Source organism: Natrix helvetica, assembly GCF_964273705.1.
Source record: "Natrix helvetica genome assembly, chromosome: 2".
Classification (NCBI taxonomy): Eukaryota; Metazoa; Chordata; class Lepidosauria; order Squamata; family Natricidae; genus Natrix; species Natrix helvetica.
The window spans coordinates 260,653,870-260,676,653 of record NC_138552.1 but is presented as its reverse complement, the minus strand read 5'-3'; the positions used below and the strand labels follow the sequence as shown (position 1 = coordinate 260,676,653).

General features: G+C 42.0%; 1 protein-coding gene across 4 annotated transcripts in view; it reads right to left on the bottom strand.

Annotated features, from left to right (window-relative positions):
* Positions 1–22,320, bottom strand: part of CCDC85A (coiled-coil domain containing 85A) — a 161,823-nt gene extending 139,503 nt beyond the window's left edge. For all 4 annotated transcript variants that reach the window (XR_014174636.1, XM_081944289.1, XM_081944288.1 and 1 more), the window contains exons 1-2: positions 20,582–22,320; positions 4,200–5,127 (exon numbers count right to left, since the gene is read on the bottom strand). Coding sequence is in view for 3 of the 4 variants with exons in the window: in XM_081944289.1 (XP_081800415.1) it covers positions 4,200–5,127; positions 20,582–20,830 (1,177 nt within the window). In the remaining variant the exon portion in view is untranslated. The remainder of the gene's footprint in view (positions 1–4,199; positions 5,128–20,581) is intronic.
* Between the last annotated feature and the right edge of the window lie 464 nt (positions 22,321–22,784).

Sequence of the window (22,784 nt, the reverse complement as noted above, 5' to 3'; positions counted from 1 at the left end):
TGCATTTTCAACATTCACTATTCTGGAAGCAATTTTACAAGAAACAGTTTCCAGAGACAATCTATCTTTCCATCAGATATACCTGAGAAACAGACAGATGGAGGGGAATACTGCCCATAATCATTCTTTTCAGCCATGTAAATTCCAAAGTGCAACATTGAATAATCATTCAAATCGAAGACGTTTTAGCAGGTACGGTTCACACGTTCAGTTGCCAGCCATGCAATGTTGAGAAAACTAAATGAAATGATACCAAGCTGCGAATGTGCATGTGTGAATTAACTTTTAAATTTTCCAATAAAGAAAAAAAGAAGAGATGGAACTTTCAAGAAAAAAAAATCGAAGGTATAACAAGTGACATAGCTTAGAAAGAAACCATAACACTAGGAAGAAGCAGCAAATTAAACTGTTAAAGACCTAGCATAATACAGAGCTCCAAGGCAAAGTAAGTGGAAGGCAGAAAAAAGCAATAGCTTTGACAACACTAACTGCTAACTACTCATAGCCAAGGAGAAGATACATTTACCCCACACACACACACAAAATCCTGCACATCTATCAAAGACGTAATAAATAGTAAAAGGGAATTTTAATTACTCTATAATTCTTTTAGGGCCTATGTATGTGGTCTGTCCAGGGAATCTCTGACCTCCTTCTCCTTCAGAAGACGGAGGAAGGCACATAAGCAGCATCTTTGATCCTAAGCAACAGGGGGGGAAACAGTCAATAAACAGCATAGCTGTAGTGGGAACACTGGGAGAAAGTGAAGCACTTCTGTCTGCTGCCTCTGAGAAATCTCTGAGATGGACAAAGCACCAGATGACTAGAAGAGGGTAATGCTTGCTTCTATCAGAAATAAAAACAAAAACAGAAGGTGGGGAACAGAACCCAGAGAACTATCAAATAGTTCAGACATGTCAAATTCAAGGCCCGCAGGACAGATTCAGCTCATGAGGTGGTTAGATCTGGCCTATGGGGCCACCCTGAAAACAGCAAGGGACCAGCCCCTGCTGCCTCAGCTCAGACTGGCACAGGTGCTCCACCTGGGTATGTGCACAGGAAGTGGTGACTGCATGGTCTTAATTTTTTTAAATTAAGAGGGTTATGGATTATAGGCTGTTGAGGGGAACATAGAATTGACTACTGTTGCCTAATGATCAGAATCCTCACAGATTGTCGCCTCATCCCACCTTACCTCACCCCACGGTGGCACCACCACCAGCAGCAGCAGCAGCAGCTTTGGGGAGGAGGTAAGTATGGCCAGGCATCTACTCAGGGAAGCGGAGCTGGGCTAGACTGGACTGCGGGATCCCGGTGCCCCGGGAGTTTGAGGCCCAGACAGGGGACTTGCCTCTGCTACCCAGGGCTCCAGGCAGCCGGTGCTGCCATCCAGAGGTTCTCCGCATGGCCTGAGAGGGACAGCGAGGTTTCTCTGGTGGATGAGCCTTGGCACTCACCCTGATCTCACCTTCCTCTGCTGGAGACCTCCAGATCCCCCTTCCAGCCTTCCTGGTCCCCCACAGGTGAAAGGCATTAAATGCTTCTGATAAGTTCAACACTATAGTGCAGATGAAGCTAAACAAATATGGTTTATGAAGTTAGCCATAGTACGTAGACAACACTCTTGTATCCAATTTGCAGCATTCTTAGCACTGTCAGATTATATCTCTAATAGTGGCAAAATAGCATCAGAACTTGCACCCATTTCTAAGTGGTATAAGAGTGGGACATTCAGCAGTTCACCTCTAGTTGGTGTTCTCTTCCTGTGCCCACCATTTAAAAAACATTTTTTTTCAAAAAAGAAAAAAGGGCTAAAAGAAATAGTCAATATCACAGCATCAGTGGATAACCTCCTGCAGCCACCTTTCAGAAAGTTAAGTTCAACTAACCTTCCCCCAAACATTTAAACTTTACCTTCTCCAGGATTAAGGCACTGAAATTTTGAAGTTAGTCAGAGAGGAATGTCATAAAGTTTAGATGACATTGATGCAAGTTTCAACAAAATCTTTCTTATTAGCTTTGGTAGATTTATATCAAAAAAACTGCCCTGGAGCTAATAAGATTACAAGCAACCTTTTAATTTTGAATGATAAATTAACATTAGTAAATTTAATACAATTACATTTACATACATTAAAATCTATTCAGTATATCATATATCATAATATAAAGTGAAGTTCTTCCAAAGTTCTTAGGAAGCTGCCCAATTCTATCTGAACCAAGTTATCAAATTATTCATCCATCATCTCCAGGAGCTTACAAAATCAATCTAGTGAGCAATTCATCTCATCCTCTTTTCCTTTCTGACAGTGGAAGGAAAGATGCAATGCACAAAAATAGTAGATTCAAATACAAATGAATGAATGAATGAATCAAAACAATCCATATATATTCCTGTTTCTGATTTTATCAAGGTAGGGCAATGACATCTAAAAAACGTCCCGTATAGCAATGAAAGAATCTGTTTTTTGACCATATGTGGTCTGTACTGAAAATTGTAATTTTGAAATGCTCCTTTTATATAAGTACATGTACAAACACACACAAATGTGTGTTTGTGCGTGCATGCATATGTACCATGTTTTCCTGAAAATAAGACCTTCCCGGATAATAAGCCCAATCAGGCTTTTGAGCACATGCGCTAAAATAAGCCCACCACCGAAAATAATCCCCCTCTCTGAAAATATTGCAACACAGCAGCAGCCCTGAGGTGACCACGCTCACCGTCTCCTGCACCTCAAAAATAATAAGACCTCCCCGAAAATAAGACCAAGCGGTTATTTCGGGGTCAAAAGAGTAAAACATGATATATGCATGTGTGTTGGGGGGGGGGTGTTTCAAAAAAATAGTTCAGCCAGTAAAAAATTAGGGATGAATTCTGTACATAATGGGGAAAGAGACCCCCCCAGAAGGCAGCTCCTGCAATCAGAAATATAACTCTTCAACTTTAAATACCTTTATTTTGTTTTCAATCAGAACATTATTTATTTTCTCAGCAATGGTAGAATCAAAATGTTACTAATGAGATCCTCCAATCCAGCAAGGCCTGTTTCCCATTTGAATCCTTTTTGTTATGGGCCAAAACATTTAGAAATAATTGGAGCATATTGTGCTAAGTATTCATTGAGACCTGCATCTGTCCAACTATATCTTAAGAGTGATCCATAGTGCCTCTGTAGCCTGGCATACCTCCTGTCCTGCTAGTTCAAACTACATTTGCATTCTAGAGGAAACTATTCAAATGTCACTCCACCATCACAAATACACTCAAAAAGCTAAATGCCAGCAAACCCATTTTTGCTTTGTAAACATTCCTAGAAAAAAAAATAATTAAGCTTACAAGTAGACAAATACCCCAAATAAGAGCCAAACAATACTGCCTATATTTTTTTTTCTCAAAGAAATCTGCACAGCCATCTCAAGACAGGAACACTACATGGATATTAGACTAAGGATCATAGAAACTATACCTGTTCTCTGTACCTGTTCTTCTACTCTTTTTTTTACTGTCAGTTTCTTCTCTGAAAAGTCAATAGCTAGCCATCCATTTGTCAAGAGCAAAGATAAAGCACATTCTTAAGAAAATTGCCAAATGAGGACACCAAAATACCTCCCGAAGTTTTAATCTGAGTGGAGACAGCACTTGGAGAAGCATAGTCCCCCTTCCTCAAAATTATTAAGATTATCAGTTAGCATCAATATATCTCAATTAGGCATCTGAAGCAAACCAAGACCTAACCATAAAGGAAATAGAACCTAATTAAGAGATGCAAACACTCCCTACTCTCTTCAAAGTTTTCTCCTTGAGAGAGAAGTGGGGAACACTTTCCTTCATTTCACTCTTATCTCTCCCTTTTAAGGCAAGTCTACATGCTCTCAGACGCTGCATACCACTTTATTTCAAGGCCTTGCCATGCAGGTAAGACAATTCCGCACAAAATCCATCACATTAAATTACTATGAAGCCTATTACAACACATCCTGCAATCTGATCTGCATTTTTCAGAGGGAACAAATGCAAAAACAATTCCTGCTTACCAGGAAAAAATAAAAAATGGATTTCATTGTGAACATGCCACATACCAAAAGGTGCATTTGGTATGCACCTTTTATGATAATTAGTGCCCATCATTTAAAAAATCTCAACCACTGCCCTTAACATCGTAATAAATAAATAAAAATAACTAAGGAAGACCCACCATTCATCCCATTGTAGAGGCCCCTGTGATGGGGTGACAGGTCATCTGCAACTTGTTTCCTTAAGGTGCCTTCTCTGCTGCCGTTGCCCAAATGTTTGAGGTGCTCGGGACTTCCCCCGTAATGCTGTTTGAGATGCTCAGGACTTGTGCCCCTCACTTTTTGGAGGTGTTCCGAGCTTCCACTCAGAGCATGCTTTTGAAGAAGTTCAGGGCTTCCACTGCTGCTGTGCTTTTGATGTTCTGGACTGCTCCCAGGCCTATGCTTTTGAAAGTGTTCTGGGCTCCCGCTCAACATGTGCTTTGGCAGTGTTTCTGGACTGCTACAACTGTGCTTCTGCTGCTCTGAAGTACCTTTGGTTAGGGTTTTATGATGCTCTGGACTTGGTCCTTTCAGATGCTTCTGGTGGTCAGGACTTCCAGAACTTCGAGGTTTGTGGAGGTGGTCAGGGCTAGCACTCCGGTGCTTTTGATGCTCAGGACTTCCCTCACTCCTTGTTTTCTGGAGGTGCTCAGGACTTGAGGTTGAATGGTGCTTATGGTGATCAGGACTATCAGTGCTCCCAGTACTGGAGGTACTACTCCCATCTCCAACATCCCTGATGAATGTACTTGTGGCATTTAATTGGCAAAGACTGGCTTGACTATCAATTGAATTTCGGCAGCCAGCAACACCACCCTTTTCTTCATCCAACAAGACACAAAGCTCCTTCAGCTCCAAGTTTTCCTTCACAACTTCTTCCTGCCTTACTTCCAGTTCCTTCAGCTTTTGCAAATATAAGGCAACCTCTTTATGCATCATGCTAGCGCTATATCTCCCAAGCCTCTGCCATTCGCGGGATACTTTTTTGCCTTTCTGCCGGTCGTCATCCAAGAAGCAACAAAGATCTCGCAGCTCCTGGTTGTCTTCCTGCAATTTCTGATTGATATCCTACAAAACACAAGAAAAAACAAATCTAATCAACATTTACATAAGGTAACATTGTTAACAGCAGAAACTCCGAAGGACATTATAAATAGTTTACGTTGGCAATGCTGCATTTATTCAAGGCCTGTGCAAGATTACTGAATATTTAAATGCTTAGGCACCATGTCCATTCTTTTAGGAAATCTTCTTTTCTCTCATGAATTATGTTACTTTCTTTCTAAATCATTATTTCTTGTCTTTCCTCTTTTTAGTACAAAGACAGAGAAGTTATGATCCTCCAGCCAACTCCCAGCAGTGAAACCAGCATGAACCAACCTACGATCTATAGTTTAATTGCATTTAGAGACCCGCTTGTTATTTTATAATACTAATATTATATGTGTCTCACAAGAAACTCTGGGCAGCGTACAGAAAAGTTAAAACAATCAATCAGTCAAGCAATAATCAATTTCTACAGCCACTCATTTCAATCCAATTGACTCTGGCATCTAAGTATCTAAAATCATTACTGTTAACAAGTATTAAAAACATTTTAAAACTATAAAAACAGCTAAAACAAGAATAATAGACAAGGGGTGTTTATAGTAACGCAGCCACCTCATTAGGTTCACCTATCCCCTTGGTTCTCAAGCCTTCAAGCCTTGCTACAACTAAGTCTTGAAGGACCTTCAGAGGTTTAGAAGTGCCATCCGCACCTGGGGAAAGAAGATTCCCACAGTGTGGGGGCCACAGCAGAAATGCCTGCCACCTAGGACCCACAAAATGTAGCTCCCTAGATGACATAACCTGTAACATGTCTGTTCTGTTGGATCTGATGGGTCAGGTGAATGAAATCAGGGAAAGGCAGTCCTTCAAATAATTTGGTACCGTGCCATGTAGGGTTTAAACACCAGAATTAGAACTGGAAATAACTAGTAACCAATGCAGCAAATATTAGCTAATAGACTGCAAGTTCAATCTTTTTCTTTTAAATAACATTTTCCCCTATAGGCTAAAATGTTAGCAACAAATGTTTGAATGTATATGAGTACCTCTGTGTGAGGGAGATTCCAAATTTTCTAAAAGGGAATGTTCTAAATCGTGTCGTAAAGATAATTTTCTCCCACCAGAAAAAAGTGTGGGTTTTTTTTTTGTTTTTGTAGAAATCATTATGTATATTATAATTACATTTAGATGAATATGCTCCATTTTCTTTATATTTCTTTAGATTATAGCAAGCCATTTCTGAAATCTTGCCAAGAAAACTGCAGGGAATTTTCCAGGCAGTCAATATTGACTCAAAGGCACACCCCACCCCCCAAAATACCATATTTAAACTGAAAATATATTTCCTTACAATGGAAGAACAAATCCATATTTGAGGATAAATCTGTAATATAGGGTTACTATTACATTTATCACCAAAAGTGATCTTTATTCCAATGACATCCACAACATAGTAGCAGAGATACATCTACTAAATCTACATATTCCTTCAACATGTACAAGAAGACTCTTAAAAAGCATGTGTGTGTGTGTGTGAGAGAGAGAGAGAGAGAGAGAAAGAGGTGGGGGAGGGAGGGAGAGAGAGAGGGAAAGAGAGAGGGAACATGAAGCAGCAGACTGATCTCAGGATAAAAATCTAGAGGTCTCAAAATTCTACTTGAAGTCCTCTGGATTTACACGACCTAGTCCAATCATGGTATTCCTTTATGGTAGTAATTGCTACTCTCATTTAATTTCCACAGGGTCCTTCATCTGATGTCTTCCTTTAACTCCAACATTTCAGAGAGAGAGTGCCTCATAGCAAACAGGCAGCATTAAAACAGAATTTTTTTATTTATAAAAATCAATTTTTTTTGCAATGGAAAATATACAGCAAAAAATAACCTTGTGACAGACCTGATGTCAGATGCTGGCCACCTTCCATTCTGATGTGCACATAAAAACACTATCAGTGATCTTGTACAGAATAGTTGCCAGAGACAATGCAGCATTAACTAGCAGATAAGAAGAAAAAAGAAACTCAGTACTTAACTAACTTTTCCCTATTCCTTTAGAGAGAAAAAAAACTCTTGACCAGATGTTATCTCTGTGCAATTTGTTGGAAAATCCTTCTTGCTGAAAAGTCCAACTTTAACCAGAAGTTAGAGAAGAATCTTAGTGCTCTTTTTCTCCTCAAAGCCTTGCCACAGATTTTCCTCTTTTTTTCCCCCAGAGTTCTGACTACACTTTCCAAAAGAACAAAAAAAGAGACGGGGGAAATCTCATTTTGCTACACACCAAAGTAAGCATCTCTCTCTCTCATGAAAATGTTGGTTCAAATCTTTGAGGTAGCAACTTGGTGTCTGGCACAAGAAACTGCTTAGAATGGCATTTACTTTGCCAGATGGTAACTGAGATGAGAATGAGGGTCCTCATTCATTTAGCAACTGATTGAAGTTATAACAGTAAAGTGACTTAAGTCCAATCCTTGCACTTTGCAGAATTCCTGCAGTCACATGATCAACACTTGACAACCGGCCTGCTTTTTAAGACGGTTGCTACATCTCAGGGTTATGTAATTATCGTCTGCAACCTTCCCAGGTAGCTTCTGACAAGCAAAGTCAATGGAGAAAGCCAGATTTACTTAAAGACTGTATGATGCACTCAATAACCATGGCGAGGCACTTAACAACCATGACAAAAAAAATATAAAATTGGGCACAATTCATTGAATGGCCGCCTCACTTGGCAAAACAAGTTCCAGTCCTAACTGTGGCTGTAGGTAGAGGACTATTGTACTAGAGCAGGGGTGTCCAAACTTGAGAACTTTAAGACTTGTGGACTTCAATTCCCAGAATTCCCCAGCCAGCTGGCTGGGGAATTCTGGGAGTTGAAGTCCACAAGTCTTAAAGTTCTCAAGTTTGGACACCCCTGTACTAGACAGATCTTGGGAGTAGCGTCAGAGACCTCTAAATTGAAATTTCAATATTACAGATGAAAATGTTATGCCTACAGAATAATCATATTAACTATATTATATGAAGTCTATTTAACCATATGAAGGAGGGATAAAAGTAATCATCAGAAATAAGAGGCAGAGATCATATTGAGAAATTGCTTGCAGGCCCTCAGACATGAAGTAGGTTCTCTAAGCACTTGAGGGAAGAAAAGGGGACTTTGATGAACAGGTGGCAGGACAATGAAGAGCAGAGGGCAGGTAGCTACATCTTTCAAAAGGATAAACAGAAGAGTCATGGGCTGAAATACATACTGAATGTAAAAAAATGTTTTTGGCAAAACCATAAAAGAGTTGACCAGGACAGCTTTACCGTAAATCTATAAGTAGGATGAAGACAAAGAAATAAATACAGACCTCAGATAAAGACATGAGCAGTGTTGAGAGAAGGCTGTAATGGGTCCTATTAAACCATTCAATAAAAAGCAGAAAGAAGACTGTCTTATAACGTTTATGGTCTCTATTATCTATAAGCCCAAGTCCAGTATATGAAATTTTTAAAGATGAAGTTGAATTCCTTGTAGAGGAAGACTAAAATATTTAACAGGTGTAGTAACAGAGGCCTGGTGGGATGACTTCAATAAGTAGAAAGTAGCAATCTAAGTACACCATTTGTTCAAAAGAAATGGAAGACATAGAAGGCGATGGGAAGTGCACTCTTCGCTAAAAGTATCTATATCTGACGAGAAATCCAAATGGATCAACTTGGAGATACTCTAGAACAGGGATGTCAAACTCAAAGACGCATCCAGCCCGCACGGTGCTTAAATCTGGCCCGAGGGACTGGCCTGGAAATAGCAAAGAACTGGCCCGCGGTGCCTCTGGTAGCCAAAATGGAGCTGGCAGAGAGCTGTAGGAGGCCATCCAGGCTGAAAATGGGTCACGGTGTGCCACAAGCAGCCCCCATGCCCCATTTTGGCTAGCAGGGTGCTGCAGGAGGTATCTGTCCCATCTCCCACCTACCCCCCACTTCCAGAGGGGCCCGTAGAGGAGAACTACAATGCTGATCTGGGCCTATTTCTGCTCTAGAAATAATCTGGGTTAAAATAAATTGAAGGACAAATAAAAGTAAAAACTTTTGTCGACGGCATAAACTACTTGCCTGATTAAGATATGAATCATAGTCTCCAACAAGCTGCAATGTCTTTCAGAGACATTTAACAACAAGTGATGGGAGGAAAGGGTAACTATTCTGTTGGGAGACAAATTCTGTGAAGTAGTCTTTCCAAAAATTGTAAACAAATGTTGCCTACAATTTTGTCCCTCAGAAAGTGGAAGAAAGCATAAAAGCTTTAGTTATCCTTTCCTTGTTATTAACCCACAGAGAAAATGTACATGAAGACTTGTGACAGCAGGAACTCTGGGAGAAGAGGACTAAGAATCAGCAAAGATGGATCATCTAATCCTGACCATAATGGATCACTAAGAGCATCCCTTGTAAACTGCATGACACAAACTAGGGTCTATTAATAAACTCATTGAAAATGCCTTTGAGAGAGGAAGGAACTAAAATTAAATTCAACTGCCTATCTTCAGGAAGAAAATGTGTGTAGCTTTCCCATCTTCCTCATATAACTGGCATTTAATTTTCATTTCAGCCATGAAGTTGATAAAAATCTTAATCCTTTTCTCCCTCCCTCTTCAGTATAAAAGTAGGTATTAAGAGAACAGAAAATAGAATTGGGATCAATTCCCTCTTTCATTGTTCCTTCTGAAGTTTATACCATGGCTTGTCTTGAAAGTAAAAAGAAACTGGCTGGGGAGACAATTGGTTTTTTTTCAAAAGATACATCTTACTTTCGCTTTTATTCCTGAGACTTTCTTCTGGTGTTAAATAAATATTTTGCTTTAGTGTGTAGGATTATTTTCTAAATACATACAGCATCAGCTTTACAGGGACATGCAAGCTATATTTTGTACTAAAGGAGGAATTTAACCTGCAAGCTATTTTCTGTACTGAAAGAAGAATTAACCTTTACCATCATTGCCTTTGTCTGGTGAAAACTTGGATAGTACTGTTTTCATGATGTCCTATTAGCACTCATAGGTGATTTGTCCCATTTCAAAATAAAGCAGAAGCTTCATAGGAAAGCCTCTTCTCAAGAAATGCCTATTTCTAAGCGTCCTATAGTTTCAAACATTACCACACTTTCCTCCTAACAAAAAGGTGAATATTATATTCAAAGATTGGCATCATTCCTATTTTTTCCCTAAGGATTTGATATGTATCCAATACTTCAGTATAGTCTTCCAGATGTGTTGGGCTACATAGTATTTAGCCAGGACTCTAAATCTATCATATCTGGAAGACATATGGTTGGGGAAAATAACTTATCTAGATTTTTTTTATATGTTATGCAAAACATACCTTTTTTTCCCAAGCAGAATAAAAAATGAAATATTTTTCTCTTTTCCTTTCTTTTCTATTTATCTTTCTGCTCAAATTGTCCTTCTTGAGTTTTCCCTTTCCATTAGTTATCTCACCCCAACTTCCAATTAAAAACAGGCCCCAAACAGGTGATTACGACATAGGAAATAAAAAGGGGGAGGTTAGCTTTTCTTTCTCAGCCTTCTTCCTTTATTTAGCTGCATATTTCCTACCTTGATTTTTTTTTAGATTAAAAAATAAGGAAAGGAACAAAAGTCAATACATATTCTAACAATGGATCAATAGGAGCCAAAGATAGATTATAGAGGATGGATGGATGGATGGATGGATGGATGGATGGATGGAGAGGCAGACACCTAGAAAGAGAGGAGATGGCAACACAGACACCATAAATTCTTTCTTCAATACAGAAAATAGCTTACAGGTCCATCCATTGAGATGGATGGATGGATGGATGGATGGATGGATGGATGGATGGATGGATGGATAGACAGACACCTAGAAAAATCAGCTTTGTCTCCCTGATTGTTTTTATTGGATTAAAACTAAATAATCTTCTTCTCATAAATGCATCAGAAGCTGGGAGTCAGTTTAATAATAAAAAAGAAAAACAGAAGACTTTTTGCAGACTTTTCTATTAAAAAAACTGAGTTATGACATGAATCAGGCATACTAAAGCCCAAACAGCAGCACAGAAGAGGAAAGAGCCACATCTCAGGAGTCAAATGCAGTCTATTCATTCTCTGGCATACTATAGTGTGGCTGAAAGACTTCCAGCTGAAGCCCAGAAAGGCTTTCTCTATCAAGAGTCTATTTTTAAAGGTCTGTGCACAGAGGATCAGTCAGAGCTGTACTTACTTGCAGTTGATTTTGCCTCCAGATGACCAGGCAGGAAATTTTTACTAAAAGTTGTGACAGTAGCATTTTGTTACTTTCTTTTTTTAAAAAAAGATTTCGACTTGGGGGTATGAAACCATGATGTGAAGAAAGCTTTTAAAATTGATTGTCCTATTCACTTTGGGGATGTATTTATAACAAGCTTTATCAGCAGAAAAGCTAATAACCCTTTACCAAGTTCACAATCTTTCCCAGATTACTCATTTATTACTAAATACAATTACATAGTATAAGCCACAGGGAGATCCTAGATGGATATTCACAAAGAGCAATATGAAATTATTAGACTTTATTGCTATTACTACTAAAATTAAGTTACATTCCATACTTCTTCCAGATGGGCCAGTATGGAAAGCATAATTCCCTGACCCATTTAATTTTCATTCATAAAATTTATAAAATAAGTTAGGCAAAAAAAGGAGGTCGGCCCTGTACTGGGACATGGGAAAGACTTTGGGGGACTGAGCAAAGGGAACAATCAAATAAAAGACAACATAGCCCACAACAGGATGGTGAGCTGTCACGAGACACAAAAGAGACCTTCTCTAATTTCTCAAGCTGTGAAGGAGAGGAGGGAAGGATTGTACTTCCAGATTTGCAAGATTTTGTCAATGTACTTTACACATAACATTAATAAAGTAATATTAGCTATCGGGTTGTGTGATTTCTATCTGAATTACCCCATGAGGCCGACAAGGCGGACATCTTGTAAATCTTCTATTCTCTTCCAAAGGCAGAAATTTCAGGAATGGTCTCTGAGTCTTAAGGAATTCTTCTATCTGCAGAGTATCTGGCATAAATTTTGTTGCAACACTGGAAGCAAGATGAAGAGACGAGCAAATTTCAGAATGCCATCATATAACTAACACAACAGCCGAGGTAGAACTTGCTCCAACCCACGGCAGAGCAACAACTTGTAGAGTTGCTTCTGTCTTCCCACACTGGAGAACTTTGGAGAGGACCAGGGTCAGTTCCATCCATTAACAACTCAATGCGATCTATTTATGGAAGGCAGGCCAGTGGCGTTTCCCACTTATTTTTGTTCTGAAATTGTGCTGAAAAGGAAGCAACAGCAAAGTGGACTATACTGTTCACTGAGGGGAAGGATTCAGTGCTGGACAACTATCATGACTTCATGTGTAAATTCAAAGGACACTTTGGGGGTTCCATACAAAGAATCATGATTATTAAAGCAGGGACAGAGGGGCTCAAGCAGGGATAGATCATGTGTTTTGGACTTTAAATTACTTGCTGGCAATGTGGGGTGGAATGACTTAGCCCTGATTGACCAGTTCAGAGAAGGGTTGACAGAGGACTTAACCCAATCACTCTGGAAGAACTGATTCAACGGTGTGTAATAATAGATGCCTGACTGGAAGAGTTAAGGCAGGGAAGGAACAATAGGGGGGGGGGGATCTTTAGCCTTTCTTCCCCTTATATCAGGCCTTCCAATGGCCTTTTCAGAATCCAACTCAGGAGAATCTAGGCAAATTGGGAGCAACCAAAAAATCCCTGTCGTAGAGAAGACGCAAAAGAGGAGAGATCAGGGATTGTGGTTTTACTGCAGGGTCACTGGACACATAGCCAGATGATGCCTGGTAAAAGCACAAGCCTTCGACATAATAAATGAAAGGCAGAACTTTAAATTAACAGAGTAGATAGACAAAAAGTGCCCAGCTACTACAAAGCAGCCCACCAGGGAAACTTCATTGCCTACCCCTCAGGAGCCTCCACCTTTTAAGGAGAGCTTCAACATAAAAAGTTGGGCAACCATACTTAATTATTCCTGTTATTGTTTCTTTATATTCCAGATAAAAGATGGAACTTTCTGCTCTTGTAGACTCTGTGGCAACCACTAATTTCAGTACAGAAACCAGCGTGAATAAAAATCAATGCTTTTTTAAAAATTTAAATTGTATTTTTTAATCAAATTTATTTTAATAAAATGCTTTTGGAATAAAAATCTATCTAAAGATAGTTTTCTATTTAAGATACATTAATAATTTAATTTATTCAGCATGAAATGGAGCTTAATTATATAGGATGAGGCTGTATATTCTGCAATATTGGGACTGTTGGTGAGTCAACAGCTGGTCAGAGTAGGAGCCGCTGCGGGACAGAGATGACAGTTGCTCTTTAAAAATTATGATTTAAATTGAGTTGATTTAAATCAAGCCTTTTTACTAGTGATTTAAATCGTGATTTAAATCGACGATTAACATCAAATCCACCCTGATAGAAACTAACAACTGAAACTACTCAAGCTCTAGAAAGCCCAATGATAGTTGAGATGATTGGCAGACAGTCAGGAACAGCAGGACTGATTTTGCAGTACCCAGCTCTTTTGCAGTTGGCAATCAAAGTTCACACAGAGTGCCTAATATTTTTTCTAACTGCCTCCTTTAAAATGCCCATTGTCTTAGGAATTGAGTAGTTCAGCTGCATGATCCAGTTGTTAAGTTGGGGAAAAGAGATGTTCAACAGAGTGGTCAATGCATCAGTTGTTACATCCTCAAATCCTCACAGCTTCAAGTTTAAACTGTCTACCGTGGACCTCACCCTATTCCTAAGGGGCATGCATAAGCTCACAAGCGTGCCTACCATCCCTGTCCTACCGTCCCCATTTATTTGTATTTCCTTTGTTCATAACCAGGTTCATATTTATACCTGCTATCTTGTACATGTTTGACAAACAAACAAACAAACAAACAAACAAACAAATAAAGGTTCTCATTCCCTTCCTCTAAACAACAACAGCGTCACTTTACAAGCAGTGCAAGTTTACCCTACCACCAACACCTCAAATACAGGTAGATTGTAATGAAGCCTATCTATTACAGCCATAAATCATGAGGGTGATGGACCAGATTTTACAATTTTTTTGTGTGAAGTTCATTAAGCAAATGGTGCAGTCATCAAATAAACCCATTGCTTGCTATGTGACAAATTTATATGGAAAAGAAAAATTAAGTGCCTGTTTTGGCAGATTTTGGTCACACAAACTGTGGAATACTGCAAATAGCCATAAATAATGTATTGGTTGCTAAGTACCAAAATGTGGATACAGAACTTGAGAGGAGGGTGGAATTTTGAAACCAGGTCATTAAGCAACTCCTGGAGGGTCCATCATAACTTATACGAAATTATAGAACAAGGAAGGATTTACTTTATGTATATGTTTGGGGAAGAAGAGGCAGTTGTCTTACAACAAAGACCCCAACAGCATGACAATTAGACATTACCCACTCCTACTTATCGCAGATCTATTGTATACCAGCTACAAAATGCACACATCTTTACAAAAGCAGACTTGAGAAGTGCTTATAACATAATCAAAATAAAAGGAGGTCATGGGTATTTAATTCATACAAGTTATGATAAAATCAAATACACAGAGATGCCTTTCGGATTATTGTGGAGCTGTTTTTCTAGACTCATAAACAACGTATTTGCAAACATTTTAGATAAGTATGTGATGATGTACTTAGCTGACATATTAGTTTATTCCTAAGAGCCCTTCTAGCATGTCACATGTATCAGAACCATACTGGGGGGAAAATGACATCAGTTTTTGTCAAACTAGAGAAGTGTGCATTTGATCTGCTTCAATTAAACTATCTAGACAACAGAATTTCCACAGAAAACATACAGAACATCTAGCAAAGTTAGTCTATGTTATCATGATGCATATACACACACACACTAATATGAAAGATGTACAATGCTTTCTGGACTTGACTGAACGTCTACAGGAAATTCATCCCAAATTTTGCTGACCATGTAAAACCACTGTCCCAGCTCTTAAAAGATCAGCAATTCTTCTGGTCAACCCAAGAGCAGGCAGCATTTCAAGAATTTTTAAAAAATGATTCTCGGTCTTCAGTCACCCTGACCCTTTGTGTTGAAGACAGATGCTTCATATGTGGCCATAGGAGCAATTCTGATCCAGATGGAGAAAGAACCATACTGTGGAGAGAGATTTATTTTAGTGTGCATTTTATTCCAGAATTCTCCTCCCAGCATAAACTATAATATTTTCCATAAGACGTTTCTGGCAATAAAAAATATTATTGTTCAATAATGGAGAGACTTACTGGAAGGAGCAGCCCACACTAACCAAAGTCCATTCAGACCAAAAGAATTTAGGGATCTTCCAAGAAACTAGACAAACAATTTATTGGCCTTGTCCCAGTGATTAAGCAAGTAAACCGAGTAGCATTTCAGTTGTAACTGCCAGCATCAATGAAGACTTCATCCTATATTCCCATGATGGCGAACCTATGACACACATGCCACAGGTGGCACGTGGAGCCATATCTGCCGGCATGAGAGCCATCAACTTCAGCGTGCATGCGCACCAGCCAGCTGATTTTTGGCCTTCCGGAGGGCCAGGTGAGGCTATTTTCACCCTCCCCAGGCTTCAGGAAAGCCTCTGGAGTCTGGGAAGGGCGAAAAACAGGCCTAGCGGACCAACTGGAAGTTCAGAAAAAAATCCGTTTCTGGCTTCTGGAGGGCCTCCAGAGGGCTGGGGGAGGCCGTTTCCATCCTCCCCAGGCTTCAGGAAAACCTCCGGAGCCTGGGGAGGGTGAAAAACGGGCCCAACGGGCCAATCGGAAGTTCATTTCTGAACATCCGGGAGTCATGCGCACATGCACGGGAATCATGTGTACATGTGTGGGGAGTCATGCATGCTTGTGCAGGTGGGTGGGGCGCATTGGATGTATGGGACACATGGGGGCGCTATTATGCCTGTGCGCGCACTTTTGGCACGCTTTTACAAAAAGGTTCGCCATCACTGCTATATTCCATCAATCTTTGCTTGTGATAGAGGCATCTTCCTGGACTCTGCTATACAGGGAGGAAAAGTAAGAACAGTGCTACACTGTAGACAGATGAAAATGGGTTGAATATTTGATGCACTGAAAAAGCTAGAATCAGAAATGTCATGGAGGCAGCAAGAGATGAGCATGAGCTGTAACTGGCACACTGCTTTCACAACCAATACCCTAATAAATCCATGCATGCCAACTACCAGACTTGCAGAGTTTGGCAGTGCCCAAAATGAACAGAAGGGATTCTTGTATAGGGTGGGGGGTGCAATGGGATATGAGGCAGGAGATACTGTATATATACAGACATGAGAGGGAAAGGCCAACAAATTCCCAATGGAGGGGTGCGCCTGATTTAGGGGATATCTCTTGTGGTCTTGGAGAGTTATCAGCAGATCAGAGGAGCCACACAGCTACATTTTGTTTTCACAGCCCACAATCTGTGTCCCTGCAGAATCAGGGGGAGAGGATGATCTGAAGGGGGAAATGATATAATAGTATGTGGAATGACCTTGGGAGACTGGGCAAAAATGTGCTGCCAGGGAAGTGTCAGATAAGAGACAGCATAGCCTGTAACTGAAGAGTGAGTAGCACCAGAGGATCAGAAGAGAGTCTCCTTGATTTCTTGGGCTATAAAGAAGATGGGTAAATAATTGTACTTACAGGTTTGCAGGATTCTGTCAATGTTACAAGTTACATTAGAATTAGATCATCTAATGTAACTAATGTAACTAATTCTATAAGAATCACAATCAATCAGGGGTGTCAAACTGAAGGCTTGGGGTCCACGGGATGCTTAGATCTGGCCCAAAGGACCATCCTGGAAACAGCAAGGGACCGCCCTGCGGTGCTTCTGCCAGCAAAAATGGAGCTCAGGAGAACGACACGTGGCCCTCCTGAGCTGTTGCAAGAAGCCATTGCAGCCAGAAACAGAGCTCGGGAGCCCGTTTTTGCCCGTTTTTGCTGGCAGAGCGCTCAGACCACTACAGGCACCCCCATCGTCATGTTGGCCATGCCCACCCTGGCCACACCCACCACAGCCCCCAAGGTCAAGCATAACCCTGATGCGGCCCTCAGTGGAATCAAATTTGACACCCCTGTCGTAGATCATCTGGCTGTGATTCTTACCTGGTTTATCACACAAGATTGACAAGCCACTTAATGAGCCATCACTTCCTGTGTTCAACTGATCGCATTTTTCTAGAAGATAGGAAGGCATTTCTCTATTTGAGTCCTGTGAAATTGCTACCCATTAGATAGGTAGCTTCACATTTCCTAGGAAGTTTATTTTCAAGTGTAGGTCACTTACTGCATTAAAGGACCTCTTCAACTGACTATACTCAGAATGCTCCAAGTGCTTAGGGAGGGGCATCTCCTTCCCTGGAGGAGGCAAAGTCAAGCCACTTACCACACGGCCAATTCTTATAGAAAAGATTGCCGTGCTGCCTTGGAAAAAAAAACTTTATATATTTTAATACCTCCCATTTCACAAGTTTTGCTTACTAATTAACACAGCCCTATTGAACTTTAAGGAATCAGTCCCCTTTCAAAAGAGGAGGGAAGATAGATCTCATCCCTGCGCAGTTTACAAATTTAATTTTAACCATGAAAAGTAATATAGATCAGTGATGGCGAACCTATGGCACGCGTGCCACAGATGGCACACGGAGCCATTTTTCAGGGCACGCGAGGCGCTGCCCTGTCAGCTGGCCAGCACGCATGCGCTCGCTGGCCAGCTGAATTCACCCTTTTTTAAAGCCATTTTCCACCCTCCCCAGGCTCCAGAGGCTTTATAGGAGCCTGGGGAGAGCAAAAACAGCCTCCCCGTCTCCCCGGATGCCTTCCGAAGTGACTTCCGGTTTGCTCGGAGGGTCGTTTTGAGCGCTCCAAAGGCGTCAGGGAAGCCTCCGGAAGGTCCCCGAAAGCTTCAGAGCACTTAAAACAACCCTCCGAGCAAACTGGAAGTCACTTCCGGTTTGCTCGGAGAATTGTTTTGAGCGTTCCGAAGGCTTCAGGGACTGTCCGTAGGCTTCCCTCACACCTCCGGAGGGCGTCTGGGGGGGAGGGGCAGGCTGTTTTCGCCCTCCCCAGGCTCCTATAAAGCCTCTGGAGCCTAGGGAGGGTGAAAAAAGCATGTAAAAATGGGGGGGGGTCGCGCTTGTAGTGTGCACATGAGCACTGGGGGTCACGCATTGCATTATGGGTGCGGCACGCCCGCACATGACCCCCCTGCGCTCCCCCCACTTATGGCACACGAGCCAAAAAACTCTCGCCATCGTTGATATAGATACACACAGAGGAAAAAAACTCCCTGAAACAAATTTCAACTCCTGATGACTTCCCAGACATATCCTTTTGCTACAGGAACCTTCTGGGATGTTGTTTTGACTCCCCAGTCAAGGCTATCCCCATGGAATGTATTGGTATTCTCCCAACTAAGAATTAACAAGATCATGCCTAGCTTATCTTTCCTAAGATAATTTAAAACCAGCTTTGGTGCTTACCCACCGCAGACTAAAATCAAAACACTCCCTTGAGTCAAGCTTAGATTTTATTTCCACATCACTTTCAGAAAACTCTTGCTGCTGCTTCTTCAATTTCCCAGCCTAGTCTGTAGACTTGAGATTTCCCTGTGATCTCCCTTCCAAATACTAATCATCTCCAATCCTGCTTAACTTTTTCAAACCAGTCAAGATCGGCTAAAGGTACTTAAAGAGTACTATCTCCATTACAGACTTTTATGGAGCTGTTTAATGTTATTTCTAGGTTAGTCTTTTATAGCATGGTTTATCTAACCCGACACTCAGATAATGAAGATAATGAGGATGGGATTAATATTGCTTTTACAATGGCTGCAAGGTGTTAGAAGCCTTTATAAAGCAGTACTGCAAAAATGGTGTAAAACAAAATCCAGTTAGATATGTATTGCTGAGGTCTGTTGAGGGGGTAGTTATGATCAGATCAAATGTCTGCTCCTACTGGACTGGTCTTTGCAGATGCAGGACTACCTAAGAGCAATCACTGTATAAAAGAATCAGGAGACAAGGCAGCAGTCAGGGAGTGTATTATTAAAGAGCTGCCTTCTATCCTTCCCGCGAGCCTTTGACATCAACTTTCCAGTTGGAAGGACACTTCATTATTTGAATACCTTAATTAAAACAACCAAGAATATCTTTCTGCTATTTGTAGGCTGCTTCGGAAGACAGTATCCTGGGAGGCATAATATAACCAATTGTCAGCAAGTCAGCAAACTATTTCACTCTGGCCTGGTCCTATGCTATCCAAATATTTTTGGACAGGGTAAGCTACAAATTGAAACTAGTACTTTGCATCAACAGAAGCATTTCAGTGTAGAACATAACAATCACAATGATACGCCTTTCACTGTGTAACACGTACACATACACACATAAAAGAAATTTGTCTTTTAACTTGATTTTAGGTTTATCAGGTTTTTAAAATGTAAATCTGCAGGAAGCATCTTTTCAAATCTGGCAGTATACAATTACAGTAAACCACATGAATAAAACTAGGTATAGGTTTTCAAGTAAGAACCACTCTACTCCTTACAAGCAATGAATATCTGCATGTATACTCAACTCATGTAATAATTAAAATGTATGTTAGCAGGCTGGCTGGGAAATTCTGAGAGCTGAAATCTATGCATCTTAAAGTGCTGCTGAGATTGAGAAACACTGGACTAAAATGTACCTTGCAAACACACAAGAGACCTTCTACTATTGTGTGTCCTGTCTGAGTACAAAGAAATATTTTCTGGCAAGGGCATAACAACAATGGTGGGTTATCTAAGGTTGTATTTTCACATATAATTAAGGGTGAGAGAGTGGAAGAAGGCACCCTGTGAGGCTAAAGCAACAGGGGAGTTCTCCTGCATAATACCCACCAACTTGTGGTCTGTCTTTGTGTAGAAGTAGGCAGTTTTGGGGGCCCATTTGCTTTTTATTAGAATCCCAAGATCCAACATTCAGAAGTTACAAAGGGCATTCAGCAATTTTTACTAACCTAGTCCTATGGCTATTACTTCTAGTATGCTGGCTGGAATTTTGGATGCTTTAGTCCCAGTGACCTGGGAGAATGTCAGGTGGAGAAAAACAAATGTAAATCTAGGGATTTGTTTTGAGGACCAGAACAAAAGTACAAACAACAATCTTTCACAATAAAATCTCTACCTAGTTTGCCCATCCCTACCATTTTTTATTATAGCAGTCCATATGCTCCTGGATTTTCTGCAAGGGGCTACACAGCTGCATAGTGATTTGCAAGGACCAGAAGATCTTCTCATTCTGCCTTTGCTTCCCCACCCCCACTTCCCATTTTCCTCTCCTGCAAGCATCCTTTTACCTTAAGGCCCCGGATCTCGCCCAGGTGGAGCTGCAGGCGGCGGTTGACCTCCCGGATGAGGTTGCTGTGATCCAGCATGGCACTCACTTTCTCTGACTCAGCTTTACGAAGGCTACGAATGAGATCTTCTTTGCTCCATTTCAGCAGGTCCTCATCAGACACCTTAGAGAGGTCTTCGGCCAGCCCTGCCCCACAACTCTCTGATGCTGCCGAGGTTCCAGCTCCACTGGAAGCCACCACTTTGGACATTTTGGCGGGCAAAGTTTCTTCCTGATGTCACAGCAAGAAAGATGAAGCTTCCAAGTTCCCTCGGGGAAAATCCCCTAGCTTGCACTGAGCACCTCCGCAGGTGAAATGAGACAAGGGTCCCCTTGAAGGCTCTTCTTTAAGCAGGACCTGTCCCTCAATCCCTGAGGGTCCTTAAATAACCCCTTTCCTCGACCAATACAATTGCTCCTCTGTGCCAGGTAGGCAACTGAGTCTCCAGGGGATTCAAACAGCTTTCAGAATCCAGGGATAAGAGTTTTTGTGTAAAGAGAAAAGCCAGCCCTTCCTTCTCCCAAAGTTTCTTCTGCCAGCTCTTGTTCAGAAGAAAGGAGAGCAGGGCAAGGTAAAGTGGGGCATTCTGAGGTCAATGAAACCCTTCACTCACTTTCTCTCCTGGCCTCTGGATATCTTTTCCTAGGGAGCAGACAAGGCAGGGAGGGGAGGGGAGTTCCAGTAGTTTTACGATCTTCAGCCTTAGTTCAACCGAAAGTCAACTTGGAATTCTGTAGTTTCACAGAGGCACCTTCGGGCAAGGTGGTCTTCCTTCAGAGGAGCGGAGAGACGGCGGCAGCCACACCTACACTCAAGGGACTGGGGCAAAGGATAGAAAGTGACATCGGAACTTGTAAAAGGCGGCATCCGAGTCACCCTGCAGAAGATCCTGGAAAGGGGCAGGGGGGGGGCGACCTCACAGGCGTCCAGCCAAATACAATGGGAGCAGTGGCTTCGTTGCCCCACGAAGAACCGGCAGCAGAAGCGCCCGTCCCAAAACAGGTTCCATTGGCCGCGGTAGTTGTATCTTCCCCGGATAACAAGGCGCACCCTTCTCCCTTGGAGAAGGCAGGGCAGCCGGGACGATCTGGCGTGCAATAGCCCGGAATGGAGGAGAGAAGAGAGTAAAGTACAAGTACAACTGTCTGGATGACGCACCCAGGGCGAGCACAGCACCACACTACTGAGAGGAACGGGTGGAGCGGAGCAGAGGGGCAAGAAAGTGCCCTCACCAAACCTCCGGGATAAACGGAGCGGGTGGTTCCAAGAGCAGATGCAGAGAAGTGCGTAGTTGGGTTGGTGCAGGCATCCCCCGGCGCCCCACCTCCAGAACCAGATGAAAAAAAAACCTCGCACAAAACCTTCCCTCTCTTCAGCAGTAGCAGCTCAGGAATAACGGGGCATCCCTCACACACGCCTTTTCTCAACTGGGCTCATCCCTCGCAGCCATCCTCCGCCACGGGAGGAAAGCCTCCTACCGTTTCCACTTGTTCCTCTGCAGGGCGCCTTGCCTCGCCCCTGCAGCCCGTCACCGACGGCTCGTTTCAGCGGCGTCGGGAGCTGTTGCTGAAACCGACGCTGCCCCGAACTGCCCAGAGCGTGCATTTGCGTCTACGGTAGCCCCGCACCCGCAGCGCGGACAGCATGGGCTCACTTTGCCAAAGGCGAGTGGAGCGAGCGCGAGGCGGCTGCCGCTTTTCACCTCGGGAGGCGGCGGGCCAAGTGCGAGCCTGGAGGGAGGGAATAAACCGCTAGCTCGGAGCGGCTCGATGGCGCCACCTCCCGGCGACTACTGGTATATTTTAAACCAGTGATGCTTAATAACGGTGGTGGTGGGGGTTTCCCCCCTCATATGCAACGTTACATAAAGCGGTCGGTCAGTCGAGGTTGACGTTCATGGCGGCGGGGAGTCTGTGGTTCTCCTCTGCAGAATGAGAAGGAGGACGTGCAGCAAAGTGGGCTTGCAGTGCTGCGAAGTCGGTGAAGTAATGCAAATGCCCACCGGAGGATGGAATAAGGCTTTTAAACTCCCTCTAAAAATGACCGAATATGGCAGCTTTCTTAGTACCCAAACTTTAAGCCGCTGTTATTCCCCGCCAATTATTCTGGCACGCCAAACAATGATGTCATTGTTTTGCCGGGGAAGAAGGAAAGAAAGAAAAGT